Below are 17873 nucleotides of genomic sequence, written 5' to 3' on the forward strand. Positions count from 1 at the left end.
TATGCACTATTCACCAATGTACAAGATGGCCAAAAGCAGTAACATTAAAGAATCTTAATGCAAAATTAATATGTAATGTATTGTTGCAGAACTTTGCATGCATTAATATCCCTCAGATTGTTGAGTAATTCCAAGGAAATAACTTTACTGCATCAACACATTAGTTTTTTAAAAGGATCAGATCTCTACCAAGATTCTCGACTCTTTACCATCCAATTTTAAATGACCTAGTAGAAATATTTAATGCTGTTTTGAAGAGAATGAAACATCATACCATCAGAGAATTTTTGCAAGAATGGGATACACATTTATCATAACCAAGAAAACCCTAAGCCTACCAAGAAATTCCTAATGCTATGACTGGTGTTAGTCCATTCCAGACGCTTCATGGAAATACCTTAATGGCCCATTTGCCGAAAAGGATTTTATTGTCCAGAATGGGAAATGAAATAATTTCTACACTTTTAATTCTTTCAACTGATTTGCAAACATAAGCTATGCTTTGTATTCAGTTTGGAGTTTTGATAAAAAAGATCATTTAAAAGTTCTTCCAAGTTTGCAGTTAGTTCCTTTACCAAGATGAGATGAAAAGCACCAAGGAGTTTAGTTAAATAAATGAATTTTCATCATAAAAAAATTAAACGGTTTGTGCAAACTTACCACAGTAAACACCATTGTATAGGCAGAGAAAGAAGAATGACCAGATGGAAAGGAAAGTCTGAAAAACATAATTTATTTGAGATAACAAATAAATTCATCTCACATAATGCCAAAGATAAATATTTAAATTCTCATGAATTACCAGCTAAATGTAAATTTAATAACAGATAACATAAGTTGCTAAGTTAATAAATATTAAAAAAGTCTACTTAGCTTTAGTCCATGAATAAAAATATTTCTTTACTACAGTATAAAATATCTTAATATTACTTAGAAAATAATGAAAATTATATACACTGAAATTAGTATAACAAAGATAATTTTCCTTAAACTTTAACAAGAATGCAAAAAACAAAAACAGATTCTTTAAAAAGTTTCTATATTTCCTTTACAAGCAGCACTACAAACTACTTAAAAGCTGCACCTTATGAATCTAGTAATTAAATTCTTAATTTTAGCAGCTAACTACAGACGCCACTTTAAAAATGAAGCATCACACATTAGTTTATACACTTATTTTTAGCATATTTATCAGCAGACTGTAATTTGTTAATATTCGCATACATACAGAATACTTATTTATGTATTTTTTCGCATAATTTTTCTACAGAGCTAGATTAAGAAGGGTCCTGTGCATTTAAAGAATTTGGTACCTCCCCATAATACATTGACAGTATAATACCTGATTTTTTTCCAATTTCTTCTTTCTCAATCTTGGTTTAGCTGCACGATACATTTATGATAAAGCCAGCAATGAGAATTTTTTGTGGCATCCCCTAACCATTGCCTGAAGTGTACATTTTGATTAATCCAGCTTTACTTTTCTAGCATATGATTTAGAAACTTTTGATTCTTATTAGCATATTACAATATGGAAGTATACAAAGTAAAGTATTAAAGATATCTATAACTAACTTTTCTAAAATATATAGAGCACTTTTCTGTTGATGAAGTGCCAGTCGCCAAATGTGACACCTTATTTATATCCATCATATATCATGAACAGCTGTGCAATGATAATACATGTAATGGCTAATGTACACGATGCTGAAGCCATACTAAATTTGTGTGTAATGTCGACTTTGTGAATTTTTTTTTTTTTTTTTTTTACTTTATTTTTTTTTAAAGCAAAAACACATCATTTACATTAGGGTGAACAGCAATTTTGTTTGCCCCATATACACAGATCTGCTTTTGCTTAAAAAAAAAAATCAGAGAATTGCACTAATTTGGCATTGTGCACATTAAATATTACTATACATATTATATTTTAAACATTATACATACATTAAATATTATACATATTATATTTTCATTACAAATAACACAGTAAATTCTTTTTATAAAGTTTTATGTACCATAAGGATTGCCACAATATAGCTTTAAGTGGCACCCCATTAACAGAAACGTACCATACAGCACACTAACACTGATATACATACATTGATATACCATTCCCCCCTATATTTTGATTCTATGCTTCAACTTATGTGAAACTGCCACGTTTTGTTAAAAATCTTTTTTTAAATAAGCATTCAAAATTTTAATTCTGCAATTTTAATTAATTTGGTATATATTTAACAATACCTCGTTTTTTAATTACACTTGATTTCTTTTTTCATAATTTGAAATTTAGGTTCAGTCCAAATAAAGCTCTTACACATTTTCTGATTTATTTAAAAAATTTGTATTATTAATTTTTTTAAACTACTTTGAATTATAAAATTTTTACCATCATCTTAAAGTAGATACATTTCTAGGCACATACACAAAAAAATTTTCAGAAAATCTAAAGATATACATGAATTTATAAATTCACAGATTTTGAAATTTGTTATCTTTGTTACAAGCGATAACAATGCTAGATGTGATTTACACACTTTATTACAATCTTCAATTAACTGCTACAGTTATTTTTAACCTTAAATTTCCAAACAAATTTTTACTGAAAATGATTCATACGGAATTTATTTTCATTTTTTAATGATGCATAATAAATATTTATTAATAATATATGGAAACTTTACTTTCTTTTTACTTTAACTTCACTTAACCATCCAGCATGCATGTATGCGCAAAATTTACGACAAATTCAGTTTTTAATGCAGATTTTTCCCATATCAAAGCTGAGACGTCTGAAGGTCATTTTTATTCCTCTATTCTACCCTTCCCCACACCATGGAATGTGCCAACAGGAAGTCATTTGACTTTTTTTTTTAACTGGGCTTTTGTGCTACGTGGCAGCTTTTTCATAAAAGTTATGACATGCGCGTGGTCGAGTTTTAAAATTCAGAAAAATTTTTTTTTCTCAAATATTTTGTGTTATTAATAAATATTTGTGTGAATACATTAGGCTCTGTAAATTTAATATTGGTTTTTATGGCAAAAAAAAAAAAAAAAAAAAAAAAAAAACGTGCAACCAGCTGATTTTGCAAGCATTCTTCAAGAATTATCTGATGAAGAAAGGGAAGACAAGGAAACCTTTGTATAGGAGAACATTAGCGATTTCCATTCCTTATTTTCTCTTATTTCTATTTTTTAGAAATAAATAAGAACATTAAAGTTAGTTTAAAGTGCGTTTTTGTAACAAGTAAATTTCCTTGCAGAAGTAAGTAATGCTAAACTTACTTTTTTTCCTACCAAGATGTTTTCCTTTTTTATTGCCTATACTTGTCTTTGATGAATATTAAAATTCGCTTCGATTTTAAAATATAATTTTTAAATAATAAATTTAAAATTTTCTATAATGAAATACATCATTGCATTTCCACCTCACTAACATAAGAACTTAAAAATAATTCACTTATATTTGAATGTGATATCATTTGTATTTTGCAATAATATGATTAATATTTTATTTCTTAACAAATTTATAATCAATATTTACTCATTTCTGTTGTTTTTTGTGCCAAAAACGGTAAAATAATGGATGTCGTAAAAAATATGACGCTCGCGTGCTCATGTAAAATTGCCAAGCGCGTGTGCTGGAAGGTTAAATTGAGCTTTCTAGAGCTGAGAAAGTTAATTTGACAAAAAAAAAAATTAAAAAGTTATTGATTAATTAAAATGAGTCAGTATTTTAAAATATAAAACTTGATGTACCAAAGGTATACAAGATAAAATTTTAGTACTTTATGACCTGAAATTAAAATGATTAATGATAGGTGAATTAAACTTGTTATGTTATGTAATTAAGAGCTTTACTGTATAATTAAAATAGGTATATGCTTGTTATAGCAGCCTCTGAGATTGAGTCAGCAATAACCTGCCAAAATTCGGCAATCTGTTCTTATACCTCGCCATGTGATCGTACATTAGCACCAAATGCATGTTCTTATATCTCACTAAGTAATCATATATTAGCACCATGTTGCATTTTTGCTCTATCCACGTGTTCTTGGAGTTGACATTCATGAAATGGTGTAACAAACAACTTGTTATGCGAGAAAGTGCTGCAGCTGACTAGAGCAATTATATGAGCTAAAATAATAACAATAACGATAAAGATTCTTTTTTTTTAATATTCTTAGGAAACAACATGCGAGTATTATTGTTGTTATTATATATTATGTTGTTTATTTTTACATTCGCTCTTCACGAGCTTGGCGAAATTATAACAGAGATCTTGGCGCAAATCTAAAATTTCCAAATATGGTTAAGGGCCGCTATAACAAAGAAGTACCCTAAGATAAACTTTATAAAAAATATTAAATTACTATTTCTATCTGAAAATATTGCATACAAAACAGCTTGTAAGAACAGATATTCCAAAAAAATGTAACGCTTTTAATATTAGAGTTGGTTCTCAAATTCAACTCTCTAGAATGAATATCAAAATATGAATACAAACTGAAGCATTATATGAAGTGCAAGAAAACGTTAAAATACACTTGTGTGCAAAATTAATAGAATTTGCCCTTTAAGTCAATTTCCTGAAAAACTAATGAACAGATTTTTAATGAAATTTGGTACGAATATACATTTATAAGGGAAAGAGATGCATCATTCAAAAGTCATTTTATGTACGCAGGATTATCAGTAAGGCTCACAGTGAAAGGATGACCAAAATCCACATTGTGATGTTGAACTAAAATTTAGTCTAATATGGGATGTGATCCCCTCTCACAGCCAGACAGGTCGTGCAGCATAACAGCATACTGGACAGGAAACAGCTGAAGAGTCCTGTGACAATCAGTCCCACTCCTGCAGCAAGGCAGTTTTCTACTCTGGAATGGTTCTAAGAGTGGGGAGGATGACGAGAAAATTGCCCTCACAAGGGCAACCCACACATGCTTTATAAGTTTGAAATCAGCAGATCTGACAGGCCAATCCATACAGAGAATATCCTTACTCTCAGGTAACTGTCGACCAACTGAGCCCTATGTGGATGAGCATTGTCATCCATTAACAGAAACTCAGGACCAACTGCTCCCTCAAAAATTCAACCTTAGGGTTCTAAGATCTCCTCTCTGTACCTCATGTCAGTCAAGCAGCCTTTGTCAAATGCATGCAGGGGTGTGCAGCCATCCCACATAATGCCTGACCAAATCATTACACTTCCATCACTATAATGATCTTTTTTATTATGAGGAAGGGATGGGTATCCTGCTCCAGGCTTTCTCCAAATACAGTTATGCTGAGAATCAGTGCCCAGGCTAAATCTCCACTAATCTGTAAAAAGCACGGTGCTCACCGAAGCGTTGTCCAAAGTTCATGTTGGGCACTCTTCTGCGGTGCAGTGAACAGGACATAAACAGCAGGCCTTCTAGCATAAAGCCTTAGCTCATGAAGTCTCCGGGCAACTGTAGACCGTGAAACTCAGATTCCAGGGGCAGCATGCAGCTCACAAGAGAGCTGTGAAGCTGCAGCAGTTCTGTGTTGCCATGTTGAAAGTGCCATATTATGATCATAATTCACTGTTGCGAATCTGCATTGACCTTGCCCTGGTCTTCTCGGTATGGATCCAGTGTCCTGAAAATGTTTCCACAAACTGCACATAAAGTTGGGTGTTACATTGAGCTCTGTAGCCACCTGCACTTGTGACTGGCCTGCCTCCAATCTACCAACAAATCTCTATCACATTCTAACATCCATTCATTCATGGCTACTCAATTTACCAGATACCTTTAAAATTTATCTAACTCTTACGAGAAACACAGCAAATGTCATGAACGAGTACAAGCACACAAACTGCCGAAACCCTCTTGTGCACTTGTATCCCCTTTACAATCACAGCTCCATAGACATGCATGTGTAAGCTTACGCATTCAACTCAATATTTGTATAATTCTTCAGCGGCATAATTAATACCTTTTGTTCAATACTTGTCATAAAAATAGACATAATTTGCAAATTCTCTTAATTTTGTTTATACAAGTGTACATATATTAATAACACTCAAATCGGCAATATATAAAAAATTTAAACTTTGCTCTTTATTCAAAAATTTGACTTTGTTTTGGTTTTTATACTAAATTAAATTTTTCAAAATTGATTCTTCTGTCTTCTTTTCCAAAATCTCATTTCGGCTGATCTTTGGAATATGGTAACTGGTAGTTTGGCAACATTTTGGAGGCGATAAAGGTTATTACCTAGGACTTTGGTAATAATGTGAGAAGTACTCAGTTCCGATTACGCATTATTTTGTGTGAGGGAAATGAGAGATCATGAGATATGTCATGTGACATTAATGGACGAATTACAGTTTTTTAATCGGAAAAAGGGGGGGGAATTTGGAAAACTGTAGTACTATATTATTTTGTATTACACTTCATTGTGTGTTGTGTGAAATAGTGGAAGTGTGCGTGCCACGTAATGAAGATTCTGAAGATTAGGTAAGTTAGTATTTTTAATCATTTGAGGATATTATTTTTATGCATTGTTCTAAATGTAAGGAGTAAATAAATTAATATGATATTATTGGAAAATTGTTATTAGCAATGATCCAGTTTAAAGTAATTAGGATTGTAATCTAATTTTTATTAATTTAATGTATATGCTTATTTATATTTTAAGTAGTGTTTTTTAATTTAATTATATTTTAATTTAATGATCGTGATTTTGTGAGTTATATGTTTGTAGTATTTTGGAATACGTTTGAGTAGAATATGTTGAGTATCTTCATGCATTTTTGTGAAATTTTTCTAATTTATGAGAAAAAAGCAGTGTACATAGATATAGTGAAGAGTGTGCGCAATGCCATTTTTGTGCAATTCTGGGATTTTTTTTTTTAAGTAAAAATAAGTCGACGTGTACATGGTTTAGTGATATTTTAATTAAATGATAGTTATTTTGTGAATTTTATGTTTGTAGGAATTTGGTATACGTTTCAGTTGAAGTAAATGTGCATGGAAGTAATTTAAATATTTGACACTAAGTATTTGTAAGCATTTGTAATGTTTGCGGAATGAATTCATTGGTGACATTTATAATATAATAGATAATTTAGAGGTAAAAGTTTTTGGATATTTTAATTATTTTATACGTGGAAATGTTCATCTTTGGAAAGGGTATATACTTTTTGTGATCAGGTAATTTCATATATGTTCTTTTTACCAGATTTAAAGATTCACAAAATTTTCATGCATTTTTGTGAAATTTTTCTAATTTATGAGAAAAAAGCAGTGTACATGGATATAGTGAAGAGTGTGCGCAATGCCATTTTTGTGCAATTCTGGGATGTTTTTTTAAGTAAAAATAAGTCGACATGTAAATGGTTTGTGCGTATGTGCTATTCTGAAAAACGCGCAAGGAGTTTGCGATTGTGCACTTTTTCCCAATTTTGCAGTTAATATTTGTCATGATTAAGCAGTTTTGTTACATAAAATTTTTAGCATAAGTGTAATTCGGCTAGTAGATTGTTGGAAAAAGTGTTCAGTAAATAAAAAGAAAAGAAACATGTCTTTACTTCGTGAAGACAAAATGGCGGCGGAAAAAAAAATAGAGGGTTGCTGTAGCAGAGTTGGTCGCCAAATTTTCGCCAAAAAAATTGCCAAGTTACCATAATCCAAAGATCAACCCTCATTTCATTATCTTAGCTTATTTTAATATCGCAAAGTACACAAGAACTATCTGCCTAAGGGCAAAGACAAAGCCATGAGAAGTTGCACACATAGACTCCAACCTTCAGCAAACCTTGTCAGTAGTCAACGCGCGAACGACATTTTTACAACTTTGAAAATGTGCGCGTAGTGTATGTTGTAATTAACCATTCATTAATTTTAAATTAATAATTAATTGTAATCAATTTTATTACATTTAAAATCCATATACATATAAAACTGAATAATTAAAAATATACCTTGTAAATTATATGCACATTTAATTAGAAATTTTCTTTTAACTCCTCAAGCATTCACTAATAAAAAGTACTTCAAATCACTACTAATCATAGAAAAAATCAGAAGCTATAAATCATATCTTTATTCTGGATATGATTTCTACAGGGAAATAAAATTTAAATAACCAAGAATGATACATATAAGTATTAAACAAAATACGCATAATTTATGAATGCAAAGATTTATATGTAGCATGCTTAGCAAGCTTAAGTTCTGATTTTGAGAATGTTTTTTTTTATAACACAGTTCTTCATTTGCCTGCATATTTATTTTTTCAATCAAAACTGCTTCAAGAGTTTTAAGACCTAAATTTGGTCGAAATTCCGTCTGATTTTTTTTAACAATAGAAAAAAATTCTTTCGCAAGCTGCATTTGAATGAGGTATTATTAAGACAGCAAGCATTACAGAAGGCAATACTTTGTATTTAATACACCCATTCATATTTTTTAATTTGGCAATTTCTCCCCATGCTATATCAATACGCAAATCTACAATTTCTTTCAAATCATCTACTTGATACATGGAAAATTCAATTTCTACTTGATTAAGACATTTTTCATCAATAATGGATGGAAAAGTATTCATCAAGTAAAGAACAGATGAAAATGAGACTTCAGTTCTCAAGTTGATGTCAGCAACTTCAGCATGTTTTAGAAATGGATCACTCAGTGGAAATTTATCAATTATATATGAACATGCAGTTACAAAAAAAGCTCGCACAGAATTGAAAAATAATTTCACTTCACTTTCATTCAACTTGGCATTTTTTAAATATAGTCTTGTTTCTGCACCAATCACTAAATTTTCATTTTCTTTTTGTTTACTATACTTCTGAAATGGAATAGACGTTAGAGTAACATCTTCATTTTCTTTAGAAATTACTGATGGTTTTACGAATCTAACAAATAAATTCATTAAAAGTTCAAAAAGTTCTCTTCTCAATTTATGTATATAAGGAGCTTGTTGTTGCAAATTAATATTTACTGTTATAAACAAAGGCAAAGTATTTTTCAAAAATAACAAGTACAATTTGGTGGTCGGTGACTGTAAAATTTTTTTAATGTTTTGCAATCTCTTTCCTTCATTCTCACTGTTATCTGGTTTATCTCCAAAAAAATTTATCACAGCATCCCACTGTTCCAAAATCCTTGTTATAGATTCTAAAAGAGACAACCATCTCGTACTGCAATATTTCAAAATTTTATGAGATTTTGCATTCTGTCCCAAAATTTGTTGAGCAACTTTGAAGCTATGCTTCCGTTTCGAACTTTTCTCCAAGTAAAAATATATATCTATTATCAACATTTCAATTTCTGAGCCAATTAATTTTTCAGTAGCTTTTTTTGCAGCTATATGCAAGAGGTGGCACGGACAACCTCGGGTGATTATACTTGGTTGATGCATTTTGATAAATGATGCTACACCTTTAAACTTTCCAATCATATTACTAGCATTATCTGAAGAAATTGATAAGCAATTTTTCCATTCTAAACCTTTGTTTTTAAAGTTTTCATTTATACAATTAAAAATACCTTCTCCTGTATTATTCGTGCATTCTAAAATAGAAATCAATGAAGTAATTATCACTCCCTTTTCTTTACTGTAGTATGTTATAACCAATGGGTACAGTTTGTTATCATTGTTATCATTACTTCCATCAGTACTTAGAGAAAATGATGTACTGCACACTGATTTTATAATATCAGCAACAGTATTTTCTGCAAGCGTTTTCACAATAGCAGCAGTTTTGGTATGACCGCAGCTAAATTTTTTTGCTATGGCAGAATCTGGAAACATTGCTTTGAAAAGCTCTTTGGAATGATCCGAAACAGAAAGCGGTAGATTATGTTCAATTAAAAAACGAACAAAATAGCATTCGGCTTTTATAGGATCTGTTTCATCATCTTTTATTAAGAAATTTGTTATTTCTTTAGATTTTACGGTGCCAAGTTCTATATGATTTTGAGAAAACACATGCCGTTTACAGGCATCTTTTCCGCTATGAGCAACTGAGAAGTCTTTGTTGCATACACTGCAGTGTGCGTGATTCACAGAAATTTCGGACGCTTTAATGCATGAAAATTCTGAAGAATATGAATCTTTAAACTTCTGCTTTGATAATTTTGGCTTCTTCGTTCGAGGCAGCATTATGATTAAAAATCTTTCACCTGATTCACAGTTCACAAGACACACGCTAAGCTCTCGCCGTAAACTACACAATGCAGCCGAATGCAGCCTAAACACGCATCAGCGAGGAACCTGGGAGACAGACAATTGGGTGGAACTATTGATAAGTCGTTAACGGTTGGAGTTACTGATCTACGATTGGCTAATTCTTCAAAACTAGGAACGCACTCAACACGTGATATATGATAACACGAGTATTCAGCCAATCGTCGGATGAATTAGTTGGTTCCGTTTTGCGTACTGGTTCTCCTGCTCTTGTTTCTGTAAAATCCGTAGTTTTTTCCATACCTTTCGTAGCTCGTAGTTTTTCATGAATTTCCGTAGAAACTACAGAGAATCCGTAGTAGTTGGAGTCTATGTGCACAGTAGCATAGTAAAGCCTCCCTTGCAGACATGTTGCCTGACAGTATTTCGTCCACACAGGGCAGTTTTGTATCCAAGTTACTCTGAGTTAGCCAATCAAAGCAGATGATGTGATATGCATTCAAAATAAAATCACCATTAGTCTCGGAAAAAATTATAATTTGCAAAGTTTCATAGCCTTTATTTTTCAAGGCATGTAATAGTAATAAAAATGCTAATACAAAAAAATGAAAAATAAAAATTTCAAATTAAAAAATTAAAATCGTGAAGCATGAAGGGAAAGCAGCAACTGCGAAATATAATGCACATGTGCACATGCGTACACACACACTCTCGCATATGTATATAATCAGTCATTTCATAAAAGGAGAAAATAAATCGATTACCTCATATATATCTTAAAATATAACATACGCTGCTGATAATCAGATTTATAATAAAGTGTCATTTTAAGCACACGTAAGAAAAAAAATAAATTTTATCACTTTATAAATAACACAAAAATCTAATATTTTCATAATTAATATAAAATTCTTATATTAAATTGAATATAAATAACTGATATAAAATTTCCTGTAAATAATAAAATAATAACAATATAATAGAAAAAATAAATAAAATCTGAAAGCTATCAGATTTTACATTATGACCAAAGAGACATTTTTTAACGTTTTGTGTGTTACCTTTATCTATTAAATATCATGCTCTTCGCACTTAAACCACATAAAATTCAATTCAACAGCAATATCACAAAATAATTTTAAAAGAGCATATCTTTAGAATTTCCGATACACAGTCTCGCGCGCTGGAGATATTGTTTTCCCTCCCAAAATTCATTAAAGTTTACCAAATTATGAAACAGATAATAAAACAAATTCCAAATTAGGGCTTCCAGATGCTCATATTCGGATGGAGGATTACGTAATCCAAAATTTGGTGGTTCTAGGTACCGTTGTTTTATCACAATATGAGAAACATACATACATTTATGCAAATTGTTCATTATTTAATTTCTTAAAATACAATGCAGGACTCTAACATTTGGTGGCAACAATTTGAAAAGTGATACGCTGTTTATAGTAATTTGATGCAAAATGCCAAAACAAAATTAATAGCCCTTTTGGGCTAACACACTTTGTGCTAAATAAGCAATAGCATTTTACGTAAAATAATAAAATATAAAATTATTGTACGTTATATGTAAAAATTTTAATTTTTATATTAACAGAATTATGTTAATTACAGCATAACAGAAAAACAAAAATTTATTTTCAGTGGAAAAATCATAAAATAGCTCAGTTGGATTTAAACTCGCAATCTGTTGTTTCACACAGAATTTAACACTTCAGCAAATGCACCAAGCAAGTGATTTAACTGGATTTAGTCTAAAAATTGAAAAAACATTACCAGTTTAAAATTCTACATGTACTTAAATGTAAATAGAGATAAATTAAGCTTTTCGTATTTCTCAGAACATAAGAATATAGTAATCCTTTCAAAAATGCAAAATAGGTACTCTTCTGTTATTGAAGCGGATTCAGAAATATGTGTATGGATGTATGTGAGCATACACACTTACCATACATATTTACATGCATACATGAACACATAAATCCATACATTTCTGAATTTAGTCTCGATAACAGAAGAGTACTGAAAAATACATAAAATTTTTTACGTAAAGGCCGTTTTGTTGTATACACTAATAGGTGGCATGTGAACTGCAATGAGTGCTTGCATCGTGTCCCAGCATTCCTTGGAAATAATTCTGTTTAGTTGCAACTGTGTAGGTAACCTGTACGGTCTGTTTGGTATCTTTAAAATGTTCAAGATTATGGAATTGCCCGTCCCATGCGATTGGTCAGTGATGTTTTTTGTCGGGAAGAAACCTGTCTGCTGCAGACATTTACTAGCAGATCTGTGAAGTTTGCGGAACTGCTGCAACGAGTAAAGGCAAAATGTGTAAGTGGGTCAGACACTTCAAAGCTGGCCACGACAATATCCATGATGAGTCCCGCTCCAGTCACCCATCTAGGATCACAGACGATATGGTGGCTTTAGCTAAAGCAAAAATTCTTGAGAACAAATGCTTCACCATAAGCATTCTTTCAAACGAATTTCCTGGAGTGTTTAGGTCTGTGCAGTACAAGATTGTTTCTGAAAAGTTAAGATTTAAGAGACTGTGCTCTCGTTGAGTTCCTAAACTCCTAACAGAGAACCAAAAAAAAAATTGACTGTTTGCTGAATTTTTTTTAACTCGTTATAATGAAGAAGGTTGTGCTAAGTTGAGTCGGATTGTAACGGTACATGAAACATGGGTTTCACATGTCTCAACTGAATGGAAGCAGCAAAGCATGGAGTGGAGACAAACACATTCTCCTGTAAGGGTCAAGGCTAAACAGACTCTGTCCCAGTGCACGACCATGGCATGCACGTTATGGGATAGGCACGATGTTTTGTTGGTAGACATCATGCAATGTGAAATCACCATAAATGTGGTAGCCTACGGCTAAAACCTGAGAAACCTAAGCAGAGTGATTCAAAACAAAAGATGCAACATGCTGACAAAGGGAATTTTGCTACACCATGACAATGCAAGGTCTCAGACCACAGCTTAGACCCGAGCTTTACTGGACTCTTTTGGCTGGAATGTTTAGTTCCAGGCCTTGTGCCCAGCGATTTTCATCTTTTCTGCTATTTCAAACATCATCTCGGTGGCAACCACTACAACAATGTCAAAGATGTGAAAACGGCCGTGACATCTTGGTTATCGGAGCAGGTGGCAAATTTCTATGAAGATTATATTCAAAATCTAGGGGTTCTATATGATAAGTGTTTAAACTAACTTGCCAACTATGTTGCAAAATAGAGAAATGTGTGTAAAAACTGAAAATTAACTCGTTTTTTGAAAATTTACTTTCGCTTGGTTTTTATTTTCAAACGGCTCTTACTTAAAAAACACCACTCATATTCCACCAGTTTTCATTAAAGTTAACAAATTAGATAAACAAACTGGCTATAATAAATTAGGTGACTAGATGTGGATCATGTTCAAATTAAGAGGATTAGTATTAAAAACAACAAAAACAGTGCTACCCATAAATCCGCAGCCTTCAAACATACACCGAAAGACAAAAGGACACTAATATATGTGCAATAAATAATTTGACATGGAATTTAATAAACAAACCTTGCTTCTCGAATCCTAAATAGATCCTTTCCTGTACAATTAAATGAGTCTTGATACAAATGTGCATCTTGTACTGCTGAGAGACAATCAACATCTGGTCGGCAAACATCTATAAAATGGGGTCGAAGGCGTCCAATGCTATATTTGGCAATGTCTGTCGTCAGCTGAGACATGCATGCTCCATATAAAAATACACCAACATTCTTGTATATTTTCCACCAAAGAGTCGGAACTGTACGTCCTAAGATCACATTTATTTGTCCTCGATTTTCCCTTTTGGACATAGCATCATTAGCAAATTCAGTTAATGATATCTAGAATATAAAATAAGTTTGAAATTTAACAAATAATATGGCTGCAATTGAAATCAAAAGAACTTCATAGAAAGACAAAACTAAATATCAAGTTTATGAAACTGCAATATAAAATTTATATTGATGTCTCTGTCACATAATTAATCAATCAATAAACATATATACAGTCAAACCTCTATTTAATGAACACTTTATTTTACAATTTCCTCTGTTTAATTATTTATAGGATTTTGTCTGAGATGTGAACTTCCTTGTATAAAAAATTCCAAATAGCGAGCTATACTCACAATTTAACAAAGTTTTTGAATGGATGATTTTTCTAGATTTTTCTTTCCATTTTAAAATTATTTATTCATTTGCTATCACACATACGAGGAGCCTGCAGCTTAAAGAAAAGCAGGTGGCTTGTTATCTGTTGTCACATTCTATCCTACATGAGGGATGAAGAGAGGGAGATTCTCAAAAGAGAAAGCATTTATTCATCCACAAAAATTCCCCAGCCAATCCTCTTTGCAAACAAGTTTAAGGTTAAGCAACAGCTGCACATTACTTTTATTTCTGTTTTTCATGGTTTTATATTGCAAATCCTTTTTAACATTATTTGTGTAGTGAATGATAAAAATGTTGAAACAAAGGTGTCTAACACTTAAAGAAAATATGCTGATTTTCGAGGAAGTGGACAAAAGAGTAAAGAAGAAAGGCATTGCCTTAAAATTTAGTATTTTGTAAAATAATTTATCAACAATTCTGAAAATATCAACAGAATAAAATTTCATCAACTTTGATTCCACCAATCCAAGTGCTAAGCATAAGAAAACTTCTAACTATACAATATTGCAATTTGTACCCAAATTTGAAGAGATAGGATCAGTAGGAGATGCAAGGAGGGCAGGAAGACTGTGAAGATGGAAGATGCACTAAAAAGAGCTTGTAACTTGTCATCACAAAAAGGGACATCGTTTGTTAGACATCATTTTTTGTAAATAAAAACTTCAAGAAACACACTTTGTACTATGAGTTTCAAAATATAAATTTACATAACTTTTCATACACTTTAATTTAAAATCATGACGGTACTTCTGCACCCCCCTGTACATGGTGGAACAGAAACAAAAAATTGCTCTAGTTATAAACATCTGCAGTGGTCACCCTTAGGATACCAAAGACAAGTATAAACTTGTTAAGGTTTTTTTTTTTTTTTCTTTCCTCCAATTATCACTGCGAAATTGCAGCCTATGGATCAAGATATGATGAAATGGGTTAAGACGCATTTTTGCAAACGAATTTTGCAGGCCTAGATGGGAATAGTAAGTAATTAACTTTCATGTGTAATAAGTTTACATGAAAACTTATTACACATAAAAGTGTATCTGAACTTGAAAAAAAAAAAAAAAAGGAATTGCGATGTAACTGAAAAAGTTGTTCAAAATATCTTTAAAAAAGCTGGCTTCATTACCAAAACTTTTTCTTTCTCTATCCTAACATGTTTATAATAAAGAACCCTTAAATGCATCATTTTAAAATCAATCCCTGTCGTGCACTAAAGACAGATACTCCATAATGCTTCAGCCTATAATAATATTTGTGAACTAAAATCTAAATTGGCCATTTTTTTTCTCATTTGCTGCCCACAGGGCATGGAGCCACTTATATTTCTTTCATTAAATATATTGTAAGAAAGACGTAAAAAAGGCACATACTTAATTGGACAAGAATAGAATACAGATTGCATCACCTAAGATGTAAATTTTATGCTTAAGAAAATGTTAGACAACAAGAATAAAGAAGTATTATTTCAACCATGACTGCTGCCACATCTTTATTCATCTAGTTCTGTAGTCATGCATTTACATCATCTACACACAGGAATATTTATTATTACATATATACATCTTGTAAACAAAACTATGAATAGTAATTAAATATCCCTACATTTTTCTGCAATATGGATATGAAACTGCAATGTAATTCAACTAATTTATTCAGAAACTTACCACTATAACAGGAACAAAAATTCCAACAATGTAAAGCACTTTATTTGATATAGTTGATTCCTTGAAAGGATACCTGATACTGTCATCATCACAGAAGAATCCTCTTTGTATAGGCTGCCCATGAAGGTGAAACAATAAAATTGGAATACCAACTAAAAAATAAATTGAAAATTTTCTCATCAGAATACCGGTAATATTTAAAAAACTTTACAAATTGTTAAAGACTCCGAAACAGCAATAGATGTAGTAACAGGAAGAAAGCTGAATACTTCTCTGTTCACTCATTAGCCACTGTATATACACAGAGGACCGACCATATAGTTATATTGTTTCCTAACTTCTTACTGCATGCCTTGTAACATGAAAGAGCAGCCAAATTTTCCCAGTCTGCATGCTGTGCACTTATCGCATCAGCTGGAAGCGTTCATTGATTTTGGCGCACTTTTTACATTATTATGATGCAAAGGCAAGTTTCCTGCTTCGGAATTTACACTATACTGCATATTTAAGTTTAAAGTTGATTAGTTTTATTTCAGTTTCAAAGTTTTTATTTAAAGCTGGTTGTTTGTTAAAGCATGCGGTACAACTCTGATATACGCCCTAATTTCACCAAATGTGGCGATATGTGTTCTGCGCTGGTTTTTGGCGCGATTGCGTATTGTATGGCAACCCGTTTGACTTTAAAAAATCTTTCGCTGGAGCTTGTTGGTTCGCGAAGATAGGGGAAAAAGATAAAATGGTGGAAGTTGTTGAATTAAAGTTCGGCAAAAGGAAATATCATCGTGGCCATCCTGTTGAGTGGCAGTGGGTATTTGGATGTGTGGAAAAAAGGTCTTGGGAGATTATTTTTAGTGGCTGTGCATGATAGAAGTAGGGATTTGTGATTTTATTTATTTGTGAACCATAGTATGAATTTTCTGGATAGTGTGCCTGGCTGTCATATAAATTCAATAGTGATTATGTGGCGGCATGTTAAAGGCGGTATGAAATTGGTATTTCTGCTGTTCGAAAAAGCATTAATACATGGTAAGTCCATTTTATTTTATTCTTGTTCTTATTTTGTAGAATCTTATGTTCTTTTTTTTTTTTTTTTTTTATGTTGATTAGTGCGTAGTGTCTAGATTGTGCAATTTGTAGACGTTTTTTTAAAGTTGAAATAGAACGCTGTGTACATGGTATTCTTTGAAATTTACTGTTGTTATGTTAATTTATTAAAGCGAGGTGTGCGTAATTTGTAGATTCGTTTGTTGCCTAGATTGTGCAATTCATAGATTTTTTTTTAAACAGGATGCTGTGTACATGGTATTCTTTGAAATTTATTAAAGCGAGTGTGAGTAGTTCGTAGATTCGTGTTGCCTAGATTGTGCCATTCATAGATTTTTTTTTAAATTTAAACATATGGCTGTGTACATGGATTCTTGTCAAATATTTTTGGTTAGAAACTTTACGTTTTTACTATCTACATTTTTTGCTTTTGTTTTGGATTGTTAGTTTAAATTGTGTGTTCAAAACGTGGTTTTTGCATGTGCGAAAACCGCGTTTCTGGAGACATTTTAGGCTTAAAGTTTGAAATGTAGACAAAAAATTTAGATAGTAATATGGCAGCGTGGTGTTTCTCGCCAAAAATGTTTGGCGAGAAATTTGGTGACTTGAGGGCACATATCAGAGTAGTTCCAATCATGCTTTTATGTTTTTTTATGGGCTTGGTTCCATACAATAATGGCTATGGCTTTCTTTTTTTCTTTCTTTTTTTTTTTTTTTTATTTCAAGCTTGACTGGAGTAAAACAGAGTACTTTTAAAGGAATTAATTCAACTCATGATTA

The 17873-nt window shown here is 31.7% G+C and overlaps 1 protein-coding gene and 1 long non-coding RNA gene across 5 annotated transcripts in view; one reads left to right on the plus strand and one right to left on the minus strand.

Moving 5' to 3' along the window:
* The window catches only part of LOC146998542 (uncharacterized), a 230620-nt gene that overhangs the window by 38091 nt on the left and 174656 nt on the right, over nucleotides 1-17873 (plus strand). The window lies entirely within an intron of this gene.
* LOC118186334 (putative phosphatidate phosphatase) overlaps nucleotides 1-17873 on the minus strand; it is a 203410-nt gene that overhangs the window by 12104 nt on the left and 173433 nt on the right. For all 3 annotated transcript variants that reach the window (XM_085811013.1, XM_085811014.1, XM_035356420.2), the window contains 3 exons: nucleotides 16050-16201; nucleotides 13742-14055; nucleotides 661-718 (listed from right to left, as the gene is read on the minus strand). In XM_085811013.1, the coding sequence (XP_085667139.1) occupies nucleotides 661-718; nucleotides 13742-14055; nucleotides 16050-16201 (524 nt within the window). The remainder of the gene's footprint in view (nucleotides 1-660; nucleotides 719-13741; nucleotides 14056-16049; nucleotides 16202-17873) is intronic.

This window comes from Stegodyphus dumicola, chromosome 2, assembly GCF_044657685.1.
Source record: "Stegodyphus dumicola isolate Sdum_Otavi_A_Nest chromosome 2, ASM4465768v1".
NCBI lineage: Eukaryota > Metazoa > Arthropoda > Arachnida > Araneae > Eresidae > Stegodyphus > Stegodyphus dumicola.